This window comes from Tiliqua scincoides, chromosome 16 (genome assembly GCF_035046505.1).
Source record: "Tiliqua scincoides isolate rTilSci1 chromosome 16, rTilSci1.hap2, whole genome shotgun sequence".
NCBI classification, from domain to species: domain Eukaryota; kingdom Metazoa; phylum Chordata; class Lepidosauria; order Squamata; family Scincidae; genus Tiliqua; species Tiliqua scincoides.
The window spans coordinates 1,333,655-1,353,334 of NC_089836.1; the positions used below are offsets into that span (position 1 = coordinate 1,333,655).

The window sequence follows — 19,680 nt, forward strand, 5'->3', positions numbered from 1 at the left end:
TCTCTTGCATCTAGCATGTCAGAGGTGGCCTGCTTCTAGAACCAGGAGGTTGCATTTACCCATGCTGGCTTGTCACCTGCGATGGACTTTTCTTCCATCGATCTGTCTAATCCCCCTTTAAAGCCAACGAGGCCAGACACCATCACCACACCCTGTGGCAAGGAGTTCCACAGGTTAATTACACGCTGGGTAAAGAAATGTTTTTCTTTGGTCTGTGCTAACTCTACCTTCATTCTCTCTTACCGGATGTTGTGTTCATGTTCTTCCTGTTCCGTTCTGCTCTTCTCAGGGCTTGGACGGGTTCACTTGTGAGAACGACTTGCGCAGCTGTGGGGCCCTGCGTTGCCTGAACGGCGGGACGTGCATCTCTGTCCAGAAGAGCTCCAAGTGTGTTTGCCAGCTGGGTTTCACGGGCCCCGAATGCCAGTTCCCTGCCAGCAGCCCGTGTCACTCCAGCCCCTGCTACAACCGGGGCACCTGCCAGGTCACGAAGGAGGTCCCCTACTACCGCTGCAACTGCCCCATCAACTTCAACGGGCTGAACTGCCACATCCTGGACTACGAGTTCCCCGGTGGCGTCGGCCAGGACATCACCCCGCCCACCTTGGAGGAGAAGTGCGAGATCCCCGAGTGCGCCAGCCACGCCGGCAACAAGATCTGCGATGCCAAGTGCAACAACCATGCCTGCGGCTGGGACGGCGGGGACTGCTCCCTGAACTTCAACGACCCCTGGAAGAACTGCTCCCAGTCCCTGCAGTGCTGGAAGTATTTTGACGACGGCAAGTGTGACGCCCAGTGCAACAACACCGGCTGCCTCTACGACGGCTTTGACTGCCAGAAAGTTGAAGGGCAGTGCAAGTGAGTGCCACCTCCGGGCCGCTCAGCCACGAGAGGCGTCCTTGTTTGTGTGGGTGCGCCATAGCCTGGCATGATGGATTCCCATAGTGAGCTTATAAAGAAGTTGGCAACAGATCAGAGCACCTGGAAGCAACATTGAGATGATTTCTGTCCCCTTCCCCCCAGCAGACTGTCCTGAGCTGGTGGAAGGCAGTGGCGAAGAGACTGAGCTATGAGTCAGGGAGCCCTGGTTTGAATCTTGCCGCCTCCTTAAGGAAGCGACGTTGCCCCTCTTGGCCACACTGACCCTACAAGAAAGAGGGCTGATGGGCATTGCATTAAAGCAGGGGTGTCCAAAGTTTTTGGCAGGAGGGCCACATCATCTCTCTGACACTGTGTCGGGGGCTGGGGGAAAAAAGAATTAATTTACATTTAAAATTGGAATAAATTTTACATAAATGAATGCATTAAAGATGAACTTATATGAACGAATGAAGGTCTTGCAATAGCTCAAGGCCTATAACAAGGCCTTGCACAAAGCAAGGCTGACCTTTCCTTTGCTGCAGCTGCTGCATCACAGACGTGAAACAGCAAGCACTGGAGGGAGCCCTCACCCCACAGCTCACGCAAGAGGTCAAACAGTCGCCCTCACACTGAGAGCATTTGCGTTGGGCCAGTGCTGGTTCCAACAAATCTCCAGAGGGCCAGAGGCTCATTGGAGACTGGGGGCTCCCTGAGGGCCGCATTGAGAGGCCCCGAGGGCCGCCTGCGGCCCCAGGGCCGGGGTTTGGGCACCCCTGCATTAGAGCAATAATTAGAGGTGTTTGTTTCCTATCCCATTTTCCAGTGCTGGTGCAGCCATGCCCATGGGGTGCATTTCCCACCACTGCATCCTGTGGTGGGGAATCAGTCACAGGGGCCTTCTCAAGGAATGGGAGCATTTATTCACTTACCTCGAGGCCACATTGGGGCTGCACAGGTGTTGGAAAGTTGGATAGGATTGGGGCCTCAGTCTTGCCAGTCACCATGGGCAAAATAAACAACGCTGTTTTCAAACACCTCTAACAATAATTAAAGGGTAGCGTAGCGATGCCGGCCAGACGTGCCCCCAAGGGGTTGCAAGAAGACCATGATCTCACTGTGTGTGCTTTGAAAAGCAGGGGTGGGAACCTCTAAAGCTTAATAGGGTTGCTTGATGACCAGATCGTCAAACATGGGAGGGGGCTTGAAAGACACTCTCCCTGCTCCACTCTTGCAAACTGCAGCTTCAGGGGCATAGTAGGTGCGTCCCAGGTTCCTGCAGGGTGATGACAGTCAGGAGCAGAGCAAGGTCCAGGGCAGTTCTGTTTGGGTGGAGAGTCTGCCATCCACAGCCTTCTGCAAATGCAGCACTGCTGTGTCCAGAGAGATGCTGGTGTTGCACCCTCTGGCCAAATGCTGGCGTGCAGAGGGTGTGTCACGTAGCACTGGAGTGTGCATTCTGCGTGCCAAAAATGTGTGTGTTGAGCTTGCGTCTTCAGCGACCTACAGACAATTCTGACCACAATGCCCGGCTCCCGGGGTCGTCATGGGTGTGCAGAGCTCTTGTTGACCTGATGGTTTTCTCTCTTCCTGCTTTCCCCTTGTCCAGTCCCCTCTACGACCAGTACTGCAAGGACCACTTCTCTGACGGGCACTGTGACCAGGGCTGCAACAATGCGGAGTGCGAGTGGGACGGCCTGGACTGTGCCAACCATGTGCCCGAGAAGCTGGCAGAGGGCACCTTGGTGGTGGTGGTGCTGACCACCCCCGAGAACCTGCGGAACCACTCCTTCCACTTCCTGCGGGAGCTCAGCCGGGTCCTGCACACCAACGTGGTCTTCAAGAAGGACGCCAAGGGCGACTATATGATCTTCCCCTACTACGGCAACCCAGAGGAGCTCAAAAAGCACCACATCAAGCGGTCGGCGGAGGGGTGGTCTGACGTCTCCAACGCCGTCTTCAGGGTGCAGTCCTCCCTCTACTCGAGAGTCAGCATGAGGCAAAGAAGAGAGCTGGACCAGATCAACATCTGTGGGTGAGTGTGGGGGAGACGGGCTGTGGGTCTCGTGTGGAGGGAGAGGCAGCAGTTCGTTTTGTGTGAGGGCGGTTTCCAAACCTTCTCCTCCCAGCACAAAGTCTCCCTGGGTCCTCTTCCACTACACCCCAGAGCCACCTGCTCCCCCACAGGAGCCAAAATGAAGCAGGACAGGAACAAGTGGCTCCTGTGAGGGAGCAGGTGGCCCTGGGATGTCGTGGAAGAGGACTGAGGGAGACTTTGTGCTGGGAGGGGAGGGTTACAGTGGGCCTTCCTTGTCCATGGCTTTGAGCATCCACAGGTGTTGAGGCCACACTGCAGAGAACCTCCCCAATGCTCCCCAGAAGTCACTTCTGGTTTGTGCTTATGGCCTCCAGGGCCACGTGTGGCCTCTGCCTGCCTCAGAACCCCACCCAGATACGATCGGAAATTGCCAGTGCGACTGGAAGTAGCTTCTGCTTGTGTCTGGGAGGCCTTCTGAAGAAGATGGGGGACCGGCGTGACCTCTGGAGGGTCAGTCACTACTGGAATGCAGGGGCAGCAATTCCCCCCTGGACTGGATCCCCCGTGGATACAGAAGGCCCCACTATAAAGAGCTCTTGGTCTGTGTCTCAGTCTTGGAGCCCCTGGTGTTGGGGTCCAGGCAGGGGGCAGCTGAAGAGTGGAGGCCTTCCCCCAGGCCATGGCCAGCTTCTGTCTGGTCAGGGAATGATGGCTTCTGATCGGGGGGGGGGCACCCTTTCATTAGTCAAGGGCAGTTGTCTCACTGCCAGACAACTTTGCTGGATCTAGCTGTGTTGGCTGCTGGGGAAGGAGGGAAGAGGAAGGGCCCAGTGAGTCACTCCTCCCCCTCCCCCCCCGTGGGCAGTGAGACCAGGTCCTTGACTAAGCTAAGCTGCTGGTGGGGGGAGGACTTGCCTCTGTTGCCCTAGTTTCCCCCCCCCCAGGTAAGTTGGGGTCTGGACTCAGGGTGAGGTGAGGAGAGAACTAGGGCAGCAACCTGTTGGGGTGGGAGGGAAGAGTCATGCACATGTGTCCCCAAGGGCCTTAAATCAGGTTGTTCCCAGCAACCTCCAGGGCTTTTCCTGCCCCAAACTCCAGCTTCCTGTCTGTGGATTTTTAATAGAGAACCATGTGCTGGACTAGATGACCTTGTTGGGTCCCTTCCAACACTATGATTCTGTGCCTTGGGAAACAGCTTTGTATGGGATTTAGTTCTTGGAAGAAGGAATTAAACCCTGTGCTGAGTGGAAGGTGTTGGTAGCGGAGCAGGGTAAGGGCCCAGCGTCCTCACCAGTCCTTCCACTCTGACCACTGCTCTTGACTCCCCGCTTCTTCATTCCCAAACCTGCAGATCCATCGTCCACTTGGAGATTGACAACCGCCAGTGCATCCAGTCCTCCTCGCAGTGCTTCCAGAGCACCACGGATGTGGCAGCTTTCCTTGGCGCTTTGGCCTCCCAGGGCAACCTGGACATCCCCTACAAGATTGAAGCTGTGAAGAGTAAGTCAAGAGAGGGGTTTGGCAGTGGCTTGATGGGTTTGCGATTTGTGTGACTCGCTGATGTTTTGTTTTTGAATTTAGATGTTGTTGTATGCGGTTAGTTGCCTTGAACGTTTTATTGGAGAGGCAGGGTGTAAATATTTTCAATGAAGAAGACTGCGAAGGTTGGGGGGACCCCCATGGGAAGTTCAGTGGGGAAGGACGGCCAGGCAGTGTGTCTGAAAGCTGAGTACTTGAGTCTTCTGTGGCCTTGTTTGGGCCTGGCCACCTCTGTCTCCTTCTACCCCTTGACTTGAGGAGGTCAAACCTAGTCCTGGTCAGTGGCATAGCTACCCTATCATGCCATATACCGTTGGATGCTGAATTTCCAGCAGAATGCAGTGCAAAAAAACCAGTGAAATATCTCCTTTCCATCAAAAGTTATGGCCAAAAAACCAGAAACTCAAAAATGCACGGAGCCCTATGGAAAGTGAAAGCAAGCCATATCACGCATTTACTCGTGAGTAGGTGGACTTGCCGTAGTCCGTTGGAAAGGGCAGGCTGAGAGGAATCCAACGACACCAGAATGGTTCCTGTCCAATGAAAGCAGCCCCCTCAAAAACACCCAAGAAGGAAGTCCCTCCCTCCAAGCTGAGCCCTATGGATAGCGAAAGGAAGCCACACGGTCGCGTTTACTCGTGAGTAGGCAAGCATGCCTTGGCTCCTGGTCAGGTTGGGCACAGGGGAGTGCAAGGCTAGCTGCATGATTCCCATCTGATCAAAGTGGAGCTCAACAAATGCTCCAGAAGGCAGCACTTCCCCCCCCCCCAAGAATAAAACAGAGGCTTTAGCTGCAAGGTGAATTTTTACTTGTTTTTAGACTTGCAAAGCTGGGTGAGTCTTGATAGTGATATGCTTACCCTCCCCTCCCCACCAAGCCTGGATCGCCCACAATCTTTCCCCCCCTCCAAGCCTGGATCTCCCATAATCTCCTAGTGACCAAAATTCTGGAAATTGTGGCTTTTAGGAATAATACCGTCATGTTATATACCATTTTATGCAGAATTTCATCCATTGCTTGTGGGGAAGTATTCACTGCATTTATTTTCTGGCCATTATTATTACTCATTTCATGTCATGACTATTACTATCTCTCAGTCTCACCTACTTCACAGGGTTGTTGTGAGGACAAAATAAGGGGAGGAACCATGTCCACCACCCTGAGCTGCTTTAGAGGAAGGGTGGTATAAAATGCGAATTAATAAATAATGCAGTAGAATAATTAATTAATTAATTACGTCATATGGGGTGACAAAATTTTATGGGCCCTGGGTGTCAAATGACCTAGCTACGCCTCTGGTCCTGGTGTAATTGTTCCAGGCCTCCAGGGTAGAGAGAGTGTCCAGGACTCATTGCTTGCTCCTGAACCTGGGAATCTCCGCTTTCCAAACTCCGACATCATCACCTCCGGCAGAGCTTTGGGAAGCAAGCAATAACAGAGGCGTTTGCATGATTTCAGGCTATGGCACCATCAGTCGAGGTCACGCTGTGCCACATCTGTTGTGGAAAAAGCTACACTACAGCAAAGCCCTGACTTTCTGCAGTCAGCATAAGGAAGCTTTGATTGAACTGAAACTTGAGAATGCAAAGAGGCCTGGGTGGTGTTGGAACTGAGGGGCAAGTTTCTAACCCTCATGGTTGATGAGAGAGTTGTAAAAAAAAAAAAATTGGGGGAAGTTACTGCTAAATCAGTTTGGTGTGGTGATAGACTATCCACAAGGTTCGTGGCCTTTGACAGGCTTATAAAAACTAGAATATTTATGAAGAAGATACAGGTTTCGATAAAATAATTTGTGATTGATGAGGGAAAATATATTTTAAAAATGTACAATTTTCTCCTTGAGAATGGGGGATGAGATAGTTAAAGACTCAGTGGTACTGTGGGCAGAAAACTTTGGATACAAAATACCGATTGACGATTGGAAACAAATTTGGAATACAAATATTAAGATAAGTGAAGCGGTATCTTTTAAGGAGAATTTATATAAAATGTTTTAGAGATGGCATTTGACTCCAGACAAAACAGCAAAAATGTATTCAGGTTCATCAAACAACTGCTGGAAATGTAAAGCGATTGAGGGGACTTTTTACCATATGTGGTGCACATGCAAAAAGGTAAAGAAATACTGGAAAATGGTACATAAAATATTCAACTGTGTAATACCATTCAAACCGGAAATATTCCTCCTAAATGTGACATCTGAAATTAAAGAACAATACAAGAAACACCTTTTTACACATATTAGCACAGCGGCAAGAATATTATATGCACAAATGTGGAAATCTATAGATGCTCCAATTAGAGGAAAATTAATAGATAAGATTTATGAAATAGCAGAAATGGATGTTTTAACAGAAAGAATGAGAGAGATATAAGCAGAATAAGAAGATATTAGAAGCCCTTTTATGACTGGATAGATAATTTTAAATAATTAATATTAACTGTCTAGATAAACTAGTAAATATTTTAATGATAAATGGGGTAATGTTTGTATTGATAATTTCTTTTTTTTTAGATGTTACTGTTTTTTTTCCTAGGAATGCATGTTGTAATCCAAGGCCAATACTCTGATGTGTAACCTATGTAGACCCATCCCTAAGTCCAGCCCATTTCCTTGCCCTGTATCTGAAATAAATAAAGAAAGAAACACAAAAAAACTAGAATTTTATGAGGTTCTAAGGGCCCAATCATATTGAACTTTACAGCACCAATGCAGCTGCAATACAGTCCTAATGTAAGGGGACAAATGTTCCCTTACCTTAAGGAGGCCTCTGTGAGTGCCCCCCCATTGCAGGATACAGGACATTGCCCCATTGGCTCAGCTCAAAAGTTGGATAGGGTTGGGTCCTAAAACAGCTGCAATACTTAAAGAGAGCCAGGGTGGTGTAGTGGTTAGAGAGGTGGACTTAGAGCTGCAACGTCCAGGTTCAAATCCCTCCCTCAGCCATGAAGCTTCCTGGGTGACCTTGGGCCAGTCACTTTCTCTTGGCCTCGCCTACCTCACAGGGTTGTTGTGAGGACAAAGGGAGGGGAGCAGCCGTGTACACAGCCCCGAGCCCTTTGGAGGAAGGGCGGTATAAAAATTTGAAAAATAAATAAATTTATATTCGTGAGGTTTTTTTTTTTGCCTTGCATTTGTCCCAGCCATCAAATGCTTGCCAAGATCAATTTTCTGAATGTCGAGATATCAAGGAAGATAAATCAACATCTTTGGCCAGTTTAGAGTTGCCCTGGACCCCTTTTGAACCCCAGTGTGAACACAAGAAGACACCTGTCTTTGTGGGCAGCAGTGTCCTTTTCAGTTGGTGCGCTGGAGGTGTCCACATCACACGCATACAGGGGTCTGGGGGCCCGAGGATGTAAGCAGGAAGTCATGAGACGCAGCCCGTGGTATTTCTGTTCAGCAAAGTTGTGAAAAAGAACTGCAAGTTTAAGAAGAAAGCAATATCCCATTGCTCCTTATGGGGTGGGGGGGGAGTGTTCTGCAGAAAAAAAACATTCCATATTCCAGGTTTGCCTCTCATCCAGAGCTTATTTCAAAATCATTACTGCTGGGGAAGAGAGAGACCAGAGAAAACAGACCCGGCAGCCGGGCCTTTGCCGATCGACCGGTGACATGCGAAGTGTTGAAGTTTGCATCTTCCAAATCCCCCTCAATCCTTTTGACTTAACAGCTCAATGCGGAGGCAACGATTTTGAAGTTTGCTAATCCTTTTCCCCTTAAAGGAGAAAAGCAGGAAAGCCCCCTTCCCAGAGCTGCGGCTGCAGAAGAACCAGTGGAGAGTTTGCAAGGCTGATGAAGAGTCTGGAAAATGACCTTTTTTCTTTCCAGGGGGCTGTGGAGGAGTTTGCGGGGGGTGGGGACGCGAGTTAGAGGGTCCGGGCAGCCCTTGCCTCTCCTAACTACTTTGGCTTCATTTTGCTTCTGCCTCTGGTCTGATGCGCAGCTTAACACCTTGTGCTCCTGGCCACTCTCTTTGCAGGTGAAACGGCCGGTCCCCCGAAGAGCGCCCAGTGGTATCCTATGTACATGGTGGTGCCTGCCCTCCTCCTGCTGCTCTTCATTGGTGTCGGAGTGTTGGCATCTCGCAAGCGGCGGAGGGAACATGGGCAGCTCTGGTTCCCGGAGGGCTTCAAAGTGAGCGAGTCCAGCAAGAAGAAGCGCCGTGAGCCGTTGGGGGAGGACTCTGTGGGGCTGAAGTGAGTAAATTCCTCCCTTCCGTTGCGAACCTCTTTGGGGCCCAGGGCAAGAATCCAGGTGCTGCCTTGGTCACCAGCTTGGGGGGAGTGTCCAGCCTGTCGTAGGGCTGAATAGCCTGTAGAGTAGGAGAAAGAGAGCCTGGAATTAGATGCTAGGAGGCATGTTTGGTGACAAATTCAAGCTCTTGTAAGCATCACCGTTTGGACATGTTATGTTTCATGGCGATGTTGGCGAGTTCCCAGGGGCCAAGTTCAGCGCATCAGTCCTTCCGCTTTCTCTAATCCAGGGCCCTTTTAAAATTCCCTCTCTTGGGAGACCGGATGCTAAAGAGGAGGTTGAAAGGAGACGTCAGCCGAGGCCGTCTCCCCCCTCCCCAGACCTGCACGACCTAAACTCCCTTGTTTGTTCTGGAGGACCAGAGCCAATTTGCATGTGGTCTGTTTTATTTTTCCCAGGAAACAGTCCCCTAAATGGGGAACAGTGCTGAGCCCCCTTCAGACCCGCTCAGAGAAGATCAGGCAGCTCCTATGGGGAGAAACTGCCAGGTTTCCTCCTTGCTGTTGCGGGAGCTGGAGCTGGAATCTTTAGGAACTCCGCATCTTCCCATCAGTGACTCTGCTTGAGAAGATCCTTAGTTGTGATGAATGACTTTTGGTCAGCCTTGCGGGGTAGTGAAGAAAGAGTTGTGGGGTGGGGTGGGGGGACATGACATTGGGACACACAGCTCAGATACAAAAATCTGATATACTGAGTGGGCCAAAAGTAGGTCTACAGAACTGATTGGGTCATGGTATTTTTATTTTATTTTTCATTATTATTTCATTTTTTTTCCCCTCCACCATTCTCAATATTTGTAAAATAAAAATAAAAAGTAAAGAAAATAAGATAAAAATACAGTAACCTGATCAGTATTGTAGACCTAATTTTGGCCAACCCTGTATAACAGCACCAGGAAGTCTTTTTTTTAAAAAAGTACTCTTGAATTCATAAGAACATAAGAACGGCCCCACTGGATCAGGCCATAGGCCCATCTAGTCCAGCTTCCTGTATCTCACAGCGGCCCACCAAATGCCCCAGAGAGCACACCAGAGAACAAGAGACCTGCAAGGCCTTCTGGGAATTGTAGTTTAAGAACATAAGAACAGCCCCACTGGATCAGGCCAGAGGCCCATCTAGTCCAGCTTCCTGTATCTCACAGCGGCCCACCAAATGCCCCAGGGAGCACACCAGATAACAAGAGACCTCATCCTGGTGCCCTCCCTTGCATCTGGCATTCTGACATAACCCATTCATTTGGCTTTGCTGAAGAAATCCATTGTTCGTAGCCTATTTTTTGTGCAGCAGAGCTCATTCCTGCTCTTCCTCCTTGCTACCCTCCAGACCATTGCAGCCAACTTCAAATGGCACCCTGATGGACGACAATCAGAATGAATGGGGTGACGAAGAGACCTTGGACACCAAAAAGTTCCGGGTAAGTTGCGGGGGGGCTCTGAGCTTTTGACTCTGGTGAGCACGTTGGCCAAGTCAGTGAGGGATGGAAGGCAGCAGCAGCTGAGGAAGCTTGACCCAGGAAGCGAGGGCAAACAATCACATTTCTAGTCCTCACAGATGTAGAGGAACACCCAGAACAGTGCACCTTTCTTCCTTGTCTCCAAAATAAATAATGGAAAACCTGATTCTGCAAATCCCATTCTGAGTGTAAAGTGATGGGGAGGTTTCCGGTGTAGTAGTTGTGTGTGTAGTAGAATGTAGAATGTGTAGTAGTTGTGTGTGAAACACAACCCTGTTTTGCAGCTTCTGCATGCGTGTGGAGGAAACGGGCTCCTGTCTCCCTTGAAAGGCTCCTCATCTGTGTTCCTTTGCAGGTTGAGGAGCAAGTGATGTTGCCTGACCTGGACGACCAGACGGACCACAGGCAGTGGACACAGCAGCACCTCGATGCGGCCGACCTGCGGATTTCGTCCATGGCCCCCACCCCGCCCCAAGGGGAAATAGACGCCGACTGCATGGATGTCAATGTGCGAGGACCAGGTAGGGAGTTGGAAATGGCTCTTTTGGATGCTGCTGTGGGGGGAAAGAAAGGAGTGAAGCTCAGGAGCAAACAGGCCAGCAGGATTTGAGGAGTGTCGGGGCAAAGCAAGGCGAACGAGACTCGGTACGATGCCACAGAAACATTTCCATAGCTCTTTGTCGAGCATTCTGAGCACTTCTTTGATCTCCGCAGCATCCTTATGCCCCAAAGGGCAGTTTATTTGTCTGCACTGTTGGTGGTCTGGGGTGGAGAAGAAGAGGCTGAAGACAACTAGCGAGGTCGAGGACAGTTCACCCCCAAATGACCTTCTTTCTGTGCTGGTAGCCATCTGGACAGGCGTGTGTCTGTAGTCAGAACTGGCCACACTTTGCAGATCCAGGCCAGTAGGCACAGAAACCTTGCGGGCTCAGCTGACTTCAGGCTCCACCCATCTTTGGCCCAAGTTGAGGCCCATTGCTCTGGTTGTCCTTGAAACCCCCCCAAGCCCTTAAAGGAAGCTCTGTGCCATCAGGGCAAGGGTGGCTGACACGCTTCCTCCTCCTCCTCTCTGCAGACGGATTCACTCCGCTGATGATTGCCTCGTGCAGCGGAGGCGGGCTGGAGACGGGCAACAGCGAGGAGGAAGAGGACGCCCCTGCCGTCATCTCGGACTTCATCTACCAGGGCGCCAACCTGCACAACCAGACGGACCGCACCGGGGAGACGGCGCTCCACCTGGCCGCCCGCTACTCCCGCTCGGACGCCGCCAAGAGGCTGCTGGAGGCCAGTGCTGACGCAAACATCCAGGACCACATGGGGAAGACTCCGCTCCACGCTGCAGTCTCGGCCGATGCTCAAGGCGTCTTCCAGGTAAGGGCAGCTCAGCCCTCCCTGTTGCTGGACATGGCTGTGTATACCAAAGGCTTGTCCATCCCGTCCCCCCCGGGACTGTGCACAGGCTGGGATTTGGTTTCTCCAGCACTGCCCTTCCAAACACTGCGTGCCCAGCTCTCTTTGTATGCTGGCAGGAGGAGCTCGTGCCTGCAAAGGCTGAGCTGAGCTGCACAGCTGGGAGTTGGGCTGGCTGGTGGATGTTTGAAGACTTCTGTTACCCTGCACATGCCCGATCTTGTCTGATCTCGGAAGCTAAGCAGGGTCAGGCCTGGTTAGTACTTGGATGGGAGACCGCCTGGGAATACCGGGTGCTGTAGGCTTATACCATAGTCTTTCGAGACTGAAGGTTGCCAACCATCTGTCCTGCCTCTTCACTCTTGGGGTGCCTCACAAACCATTTAGGCTCCCAAGCCATTTAGGGCCATGGCAGGTCACACACCTGGAGTCAAGGAATCATCCTGCATTGTGGCTGGACAAGCAGAACTCCTGAGGAGGCCAATGCAGCCCCTAGTTGGGGGAGGCCCTGAAGGCAGATCGTGCCTCTCATGAGGGCATTGTAGACCCAGCAGTTCCACAAAGGGTGCCTCTCCCTCCACGGTGCTTTTTCCCTGGCCGCTCCAGCAAATATCCAAGAGGTTTCTTTCTTCTCCTGGGACAGATTCTGATCAGGAATCGAGCCACCGACCTGGACGCCCGCATGCACGATGGGACCACCCCCCTGATCCTGGCAGCCCGCTTGGCTGTGGAGGGCATGCTGGAGGAACTCATCAACAGCCACGCTGATGTGAACGCTGTGGATGATTCAGGTACTGGCCTCCCCAGGCACTCTGGGAAAGGGGCAGGCAGGAGAGTCGGAGCCTGGGGGCTGCCGGCCAGCCTGCCTGCTGCCTCTCCTGAACCCGTGTGTCTTTGTCTCCAGGGAAGTCGGCCTTGCACTGGGCGGCAGCTGTGAACAACGTTGAGGCTGCCCTAGTGCTGCTGAAGAACGGGGCCAACAAGGACATGCAAAACAACAAGGTGAGAGGCGTGTGGGGCTGTGCAAAGCTTGGCGAGTCCCTTGGCGCAGGGTCGGAGGGAGCAGGAGCCAGGTGGTGTCTGTGGGGCCTGCAGGCATTGAGGCTGAGGAGCCCTGAGCAGGCTGTGCTCCGGCACTGGGGCTACTGGTCCCAGTCCGTTCTGTGGTTGAGGAGCAGTGGGGGAGGAACTGCAGCCCCACACTAGTCTTGCTTCCCTGGATAGATGCTTCCGCAGATGCTTTTATCTGCGAGTCAGGCTGGGACTGGGAGCAAATGGCAATCAGTGGGAGCAGAAGCCTCCCCTCTCCACAAGGGGGCTTGTGGAAGGCCCCCTTTCCCCCCACTTAAGCACTATTCAGCTCTGGGCTCCTGCTAGTTTTGGAGGAGTCCTGAAGCCCCCCTTTTGCCCGCCTGCCTTTCCAGGAGGAGACACCCCTGTTCCTGGCAGCCAGGGAAGGCAGCTACGAGACGGCCAAGGTCCTCCTGGACCACTTTGCCAACCGGGACATCACGGACCACATGGACCGCCTGCCCCGCGACATCGCCCAGGAGCGCATGCACCACGACATCGTGCGCCTGCTGGACGAGCACAACCTTGTGAGGAGCCCGCCCTTGCACAACGGGCCCCTGGGGGCGCCCACCCTCTCCCCGCCGCTCTGCTCACCCAGCGGCTACATCGGCAGCCTGAAGCCTGCCGGGCAAGGCAAGAAGGCCCGGAAGCCCAGCGCCAAGGGCCTGAGTTGCAACGGGAAGGAGTCCAAGGATGCCAAGGCGCGCCGGAAGAAGTCCCAGGAGAGCAAGGGCTGCCTGCTGGACAGCTCCAGCGTCCTCTCGCCCGTGGACTCCCTGGAGTCACCTCGTGGGTACCTGTCAGATGTGGCCTCCCCACCACTGATGACCTCCCCCTTCCAGCCATCCCCGTCCATGCCGCTCAACCACCTGCCGGGCATGCCAGACGCTCACCTGAGCATGAGCCACCTCAACATGGCCGGCAAGCCAGACTTGGCCATGGGGGCCAGCCGGATGCAGCCCTTCGACACAGGGCCCCCGCGTCTCTCCCACCTGCCCGTCTCCAGCCCCGGCGCCGTCATGGGTGGCGCGCCGCTGAATTTCACCCTGAGCGGCGCCCCCGGCCTGAACGGACAGTGCGACTGGCTGAGCCGGCTGCAGAACGGCCTGGTGCCAAACCAGTACAACCCCATGAGGAGCGGCCTTCCGCAGGGAGCACACCAGCCGAGCCAGGCCCTGCAGCACGGGCTGATGACCTCCTTGCACAACGGCCTGCCCACCACCGCCCTGTCCCAGATGATGAGCTACCAGGCGACCCCCAGCGGTCGCCTCCCGGCGGCCTCCCAGCCCCACCTGCTGCAGGCCCAGCAGCTGCAACAGATCCAGCAGCAGCAGCAGCAGCAGCAGCAGCAACCTCTCAGCGCGCCCCCCGCTGCAGGTGGCGCGCATGTGGGCCAGAGCTTCCTCGGGAACGAGCTGAGCCAGCCCGACTTGCAGCAGCAGGTGGGCAGCGGGGCGCTGGCCGTGCACGCTATCCTGCCCCCAGACAACCAGGTCCTGGCCACCTCGCTGCCCACCGCCCTCACTCAGCCGATGACCACCACCCAGTTTCTGACCCCGCCCTCCCAGCACAGCTACTCCTCCCCCTTGGACAACACCCCCAGCCACCAGCTGCAGGTGCCTGACCACCCTTTCTTGACACCTTCCCCGGAGTCGCCAGACCAGTGGTCCAGCTCGTCCCCGCACTCCAACCTCTCGGATTGGTCGGAAGGCGTCTCGAGCCCGCCCACCAGCATGCCGTCGCAAATGGGGCACATCCCAGAAGCCTTCAAGTGAACGTGGAAATATCATCTCACTGTGGCTCAGCCACCCGGAGCATTTTCTTGCGCAGAAACACTGTGGTTGAACTGGAATAATCCTTTTTTAAAAAAAAAAATAAAATATTTTTACATACAAAGTAAGATGGAAAATTAATGTTTTCCCTCCCCCTTTTTTAGTATTTATTTATGTACTTTTTCATGAAAACACTCTGCCTTTTTAATTTATATGTTCTGTTGAAGACTCGACGAGTTGTGCGTGTTGAGTTCTGAAAAGTATAAAATGTGTTAATGGGATTTCATTTCACTGGTGTGCACATTTCTGCTTGTTTTGTGTTTTAAATAAGAAAACCTTTTTAATTTTAACTTTTGTATAATATTGACCTTGCGTAGGGAGGTTTTCTTCTTTTAAAGCTATAAGCAAAGATCCATGATTATAAAATGCCATTTATTTATTGATCAGGTTTTTTTTCCGTTTTTAAAAACCTAGAAAAGTTGGCAGGTGGGGAGGGGGGTCTTGCTTAAAATGTTAACCTATTTGATGGGAAATTGTGATTTAAAATACCTTTCTTTCTTTGTTTGATTAACGTGCTTTAAAATGTTTTCTTGGATGGTGGGACATTTGAGGATGAACCTTTGTTGAAAAGTTTCAGTATTAACATAGTTACCCATCCCAATTTTCACTGCTTAATAGCGACTCTTGCTCTCTTATTTATTTCAATACTGCCTATGATCAAAAATCAGGATCGCGGGTGCTAAGCTACACATGAAATCTGGATGCTCCCTCTTCCACCCTTCCTCAAGGCTTGAGAAAACTCACAATGAATTCCGTGTGGAAGAAGGAACCAGTTTCTCTTCCAGTGGCTTTCAGGGGGAGGGGGGGGTTGTTTCTTGAACTGTTCCAAATGATGCTATTTGGAAATGTCATAGTTCTGGGTATATCTGACCAACCACTTCCTAACCTTTAAAAGGCTTGGAACATGTGTGGTTGTTACTAATAAATAGGGTTGAAAGTGGGGTGCAAAGCTTGGGTATACTTTAGACTGACTAGTCGTAGGGTGTGTATCTGTGTAGTACACAGACACACCTTGCAGACTAGTGCATGTATAGAACTGTGGGATCCAGTCGCTGCAAGCTAAGCCATCTGCTGTCAGGGTGGGGGTCAGCTGTTGACGCAAAAGCACCCCAAATGCTGTGCTTTCCTCTTCCTGTAGGAGTGGAAGGTAACCATTCACAAACACAGAAAGAAATGAAACAACGCACTCAGGGACACAGTGTGTGGGGCTTAGCTTGCTTTCTGCCCCAGGCCATCCTTCACCCACAGCCAGTTGGAAGGCCGGTGTGCGCCTTCCTAGGGATACAGCTCCACAAAGGCTGGGAGTATGTGCTAGAAGGGAGAGAGAGATTCCTTGCATAGTCGAATATGTCTTTTGTGATGTGCACTCCACAAGCCACAATTCATTATGTCACACACACACACCCCCAAAGTCCCAGGCTGTGTCTCACTCTGCCCCTTCACCACCACACATACTCCCCTTTCAAACCTCAGATAAACCCCATCTCTTTAAGATAAAATGGGGGGGGGCATCAACGGGCACTCTGCCCATGAAGCTTGCATTGGCGTAGGAATGGTGGAGATGAGAAGCCTCGAAGCATTGAAAGCCAGGACAACTTGGCCTCTGGGATTTCTCCTGCTGGAGGAGGAGGAGGGAGCCAAGAGCGAGAGTGCGTGGAGAATTTAGGCTGGGATTGGAAGCCACCACTCTGGCAAAGCTTGAATGTAGACTAGTGACCCATGCCCCCGCTGGCTGACCTTTGGGAACTGCGGATGGCCTCTGGTTTTATCCCTGTTTCTATACAAGTTTGAGACAGATCTGATGCCTTCTAGGTTTTTCTAGCTGGAGCCAGGTGGGACTCACGAGGGAGAAAAGAGCCCTGCCCCCCCAAAAAGTGTCACCTCAAGACACTATCAGACAAAAGAGTTGGGTTTGTGACTTTTAAACATCAAGGTTTTTTAAAAAGATCTTGCTAGACTTCAGGAATTTTGCATTGCTTTATTCACAACAGATGTATGCTCTTTTGGAGACCAGAATGGGGGGGAGGGGGCATTTGTAAAAAAGATATAGTATAAGCCTGTGGCAAAGCTAATGTTATGTAAATAAGGGTGGATTTTGTTTTAAAAAATCTAAATGATAAAAGTCTAAACTAAACATTGCGCTGGTTAGATGTGTGTTGAAAGATTGCTAAAGAGGGGAAGCCAGGGGCAGAATCCCCTGGGAAGACCCACTGCAGTGAACAAGAGAGCACCAAGAACCCCTGAGCAACTCTCATTCGCTACAGTGGAGCTCTTGCAGTTGGTGGATTGGCCATGTGGGTGAAGTTCTATGGATGCTTACTTTGGTGTAAACCCCGTGGAACTCGCATTGGCAAGCCGTCCAAGAACAGGTTTACGTTGACCGGTGAATCCATGAGAGACATTCCACGTCTATGACACCAGAACAGCGCAAGATCTAACAAGAGTCTCTTGACTCACAAAGCTCCTATCTTTGAAGGGGCTTTCTTAAGTGCCCACCTCTTAGGAAACATGGTGTGAAATGCTGATACTGGGGCATCCCTAAAGCAAGTGAATTTTTAAGCACCCTCTGGGGTCAGATCTTTTATGTTTTATAAACTAGAATGTAGTTTATAAGGGGTGGGGCTACAGGGAGAGTAAAAGTGCAACCTTCTGTAATAAAACCTTCATGCAAAATTGTAGTATGCAAAAATGATGTATTTTTGAGGGGTTAACGGATTTGCAATAAACGGTGCCCAGAGGCATCTAGAATTTTACTAAAAGTTCCGATATGGTCTCTGTTTTTTCCCTCCTCTTAACTGAGGTCCAGCTCCTCATTGGGAAGGGAGGATTTGATAGCCGTAAATTGCCATCGCTCATAGCCAGAAATTGGGGGGAGTTCATAAAGCAGGCAAGTGTCCCATTTTTATCCTTTATAAATTCGTTCATGTAAGTCACACAAATACAAAAATGCTCATTCATGATAAATTAGTATAAAACATGTTGAACACCCAACAGCTCTGAGTCTCTTTACATCTTGCTAATTGGGTATATTTCTTCTGCCTCAACAAGTGAAAAGAATAAATGCTTTTGTTGTTGGCAACCTTCAGTCTCGAAAGACTCTGGTATCGCGCTCTGAGAGGTGGTTCTGGAACAGCGTCTAGTGTGGCTGAAAAGGCCAATTCGGGAGTGACAATCCTTTCCACACTGGGAGCAAGTGCAGTCTGTCCCTGTCCCTGATTGAGGAAATGTTTTTAGTGAAATGTGGGGGGAGACTAAGAAATGTATAAGCTGTATAATTATTTCCTGGGTATAAACAGAGTCCACTGCATTAAAACACAAGTTTTAATATTCATGATGATTAAATATTTAAAAATTTAGATGCTTCTTTAATATTGTGGCTCTCAAACATCTGAAATTCACTGTATGCAGTCCTTATGTGGAGCACGTTTGGCCAACCCCTGCTACGGTCTCAAATACAGACTCTAGGACAGTGATTTTCAACTTTTTTTCATCTCGCGGCACACTGGCAAGGCACTAAAATGGCCAAGGCACACCACCAGCTTTTTGACAACTGACAAGGCACACTGTGCTGTCAATGGGGGCTCACATCACCCAATGGGTCTATTGATAAATGACCCTCTCCCAAATTCCCACAGCACACCAGTGCGCCATGGCACAGTGGTTGAAAATGGCTGCTCTAGGATGCTTTTCACACTCGGGAAATGGAGGTAGCAGGAGACCTGCAATTAAAGCAAAAAAGGCCTGGAAGAATTGGAAGCGGGTCCTGGTGCCCAGGCCACTTTGAGTGGAAGCACATGACTCCGGTCCAAGAGGAGAGTTTGCATTCAGAGTGCACATCCCCCAATTCCTGGCTGGCACAGCGCATGGCTGGCCTTCCAGGCTGCCTCAAGCCCCCAGCCCAGAGCCTGCGCCCTCCTTCCAGGCACATGGCACTGCCACCCCCTCTGCCTGGAGCTGCTGCCCAGAGGTATAACAAGAAGCCAGTGATGTCACAAGACAATGTAATGTCACTTCTGCGTTCTCCCTGGAGAAGCAGGCGCTGGCGGCTTCAGCCTCCACAGGAAGAGTGGGTGGTGGTGGGCACAGGTTCAGGTGGAGCAAGGGCAGAGCAGGGAGCGAGGACGGGTTGGAGGGCTGGCTGGGCGTATTTAGCTGGAGGAGAGGAGACCAGCAAGGCAGACCCCTGGCATGCGGACTCTGGAGTAAGTCCCACTGTGTTCCACGGGGCTCACTTCCAGCCAGGAAAGAGTGCACAGGAGGCAGGCAGCAGACTGGTCATCCCTGGTCAGGGGAGAAGTGCCGCCACCAGCTACCCACCACTTTTGCTCCTCCCCCCACTGGAAAAGGGGGGGGACACAGCATGAAAGAGGAAGTGCGGAGGAGCAGGAGGGTGGGAGTGGGAGGCGCAGAGGCTGCTGCATCACCAGCTGGGGGTGGGGGAGCACTCTGGCGACAGGAGGTCTTGGGTCGGCCCTGGATGGGGGAGCAGGTGCCCCCCCACTGGAAAAGGAGGGGGCAAGGAGTGAAAGAGGAAGTGCGGAGGAGGGGGGGAAGGAGCTTTCTGCAGGCTGCCAGGAAGGTGCCAGGAGGTCCTGGGCAGGCCCTGGTTGGAGGAGCAGGTGCCCCCCCACTGGAAAAGGAGGGGGCATGGAGTGAAGGCGGAAGTGCGGAGGAGGGGGGAGGGAGCCTTCTGCACGCTGCCAGGAAGGCGCCAGGAAGTCCTGGGCAGGCCCTGGTTGGGGGACCAGGTGCCCCCCCTGCCCCCCTTCTGCTTATGCTGCCCCCCACTGGAAGAGGAGGCGGGGCACAGAATGGAGGAGAGGGGGAAGGGCGGGCCTTCTGGAGGTGCTGGGCCCGCCCTGGCAGGGGAGCCAGGCCTGGTCAGCAGCCCTCCTGCAGAGACTCCCTCCCCAAGCGGGCCAGGCCAGCCCAGGCCCCCTGCTGCCTGCGCGTGCCTGGAGGCGCCTCGGGGCAGGACCCGCCTATCCGCCTTGCTGAGAAAAGCCGCCGACAGCCACTAGGTGGCTCGCCGAGCGGTCCCTGACGTCACTTCCGGTCCTGCCAAGATGGCGTCGCTCGCGTCAAACCGGAAGTCGGCCCTTCTCCGGTCCGTCCTCCTGCGGAACGCGCACTTCCGGTCCCCGCACAGCCGCTCTACCCCTCTCCATGGTTGCCGGCGTGATGGCGTCACGCGCACACGGGCTCGTGCGTGACACGTCG

At 52.3% G+C, this 19,680-nt stretch overlaps 1 protein-coding gene and 1 pseudogene across 1 annotated transcript in view; both read left to right on the forward strand.

The window, feature by feature from the left end:
• NOTCH1 (notch receptor 1) overlaps nucleotides 1–17,219 on the forward strand; it is a 787,535-nt gene extending 770,316 nt beyond the window's left edge. Inside the window, exons 25-34 of the mRNA XM_066610802.1 lie at nucleotides 290–858; nucleotides 2,468–2,893; nucleotides 4,248–4,396; nucleotides 8,420–8,636; nucleotides 10,018–10,108; nucleotides 10,503–10,668; nucleotides 11,223–11,518; nucleotides 12,201–12,348; nucleotides 12,462–12,559; nucleotides 12,982–17,219. Coding sequence (XP_066466899.1) covers nucleotides 290–858; nucleotides 2,468–2,893; nucleotides 4,248–4,396; nucleotides 8,420–8,636; nucleotides 10,018–10,108; nucleotides 10,503–10,668; nucleotides 11,223–11,518; nucleotides 12,201–12,348; nucleotides 12,462–12,559; nucleotides 12,982–14,403 — 3,582 coding nt within the window. The 3' untranslated portion in view covers nucleotides 14,404–17,219. The remainder of the gene's footprint in view (nucleotides 1–289; nucleotides 859–2,467; nucleotides 2,894–4,247; nucleotides 4,397–8,419; nucleotides 8,637–10,017; nucleotides 10,109–10,502; nucleotides 10,669–11,222; nucleotides 11,519–12,200; nucleotides 12,349–12,461; nucleotides 12,560–12,981) is intronic.
• LOC136635690 (5S ribosomal RNA) lies at nucleotides 11,749–11,862 on the forward strand (annotated as a pseudogene).
• Nucleotides 17,220–19,680: the final 2,461 nt, after the last annotated feature.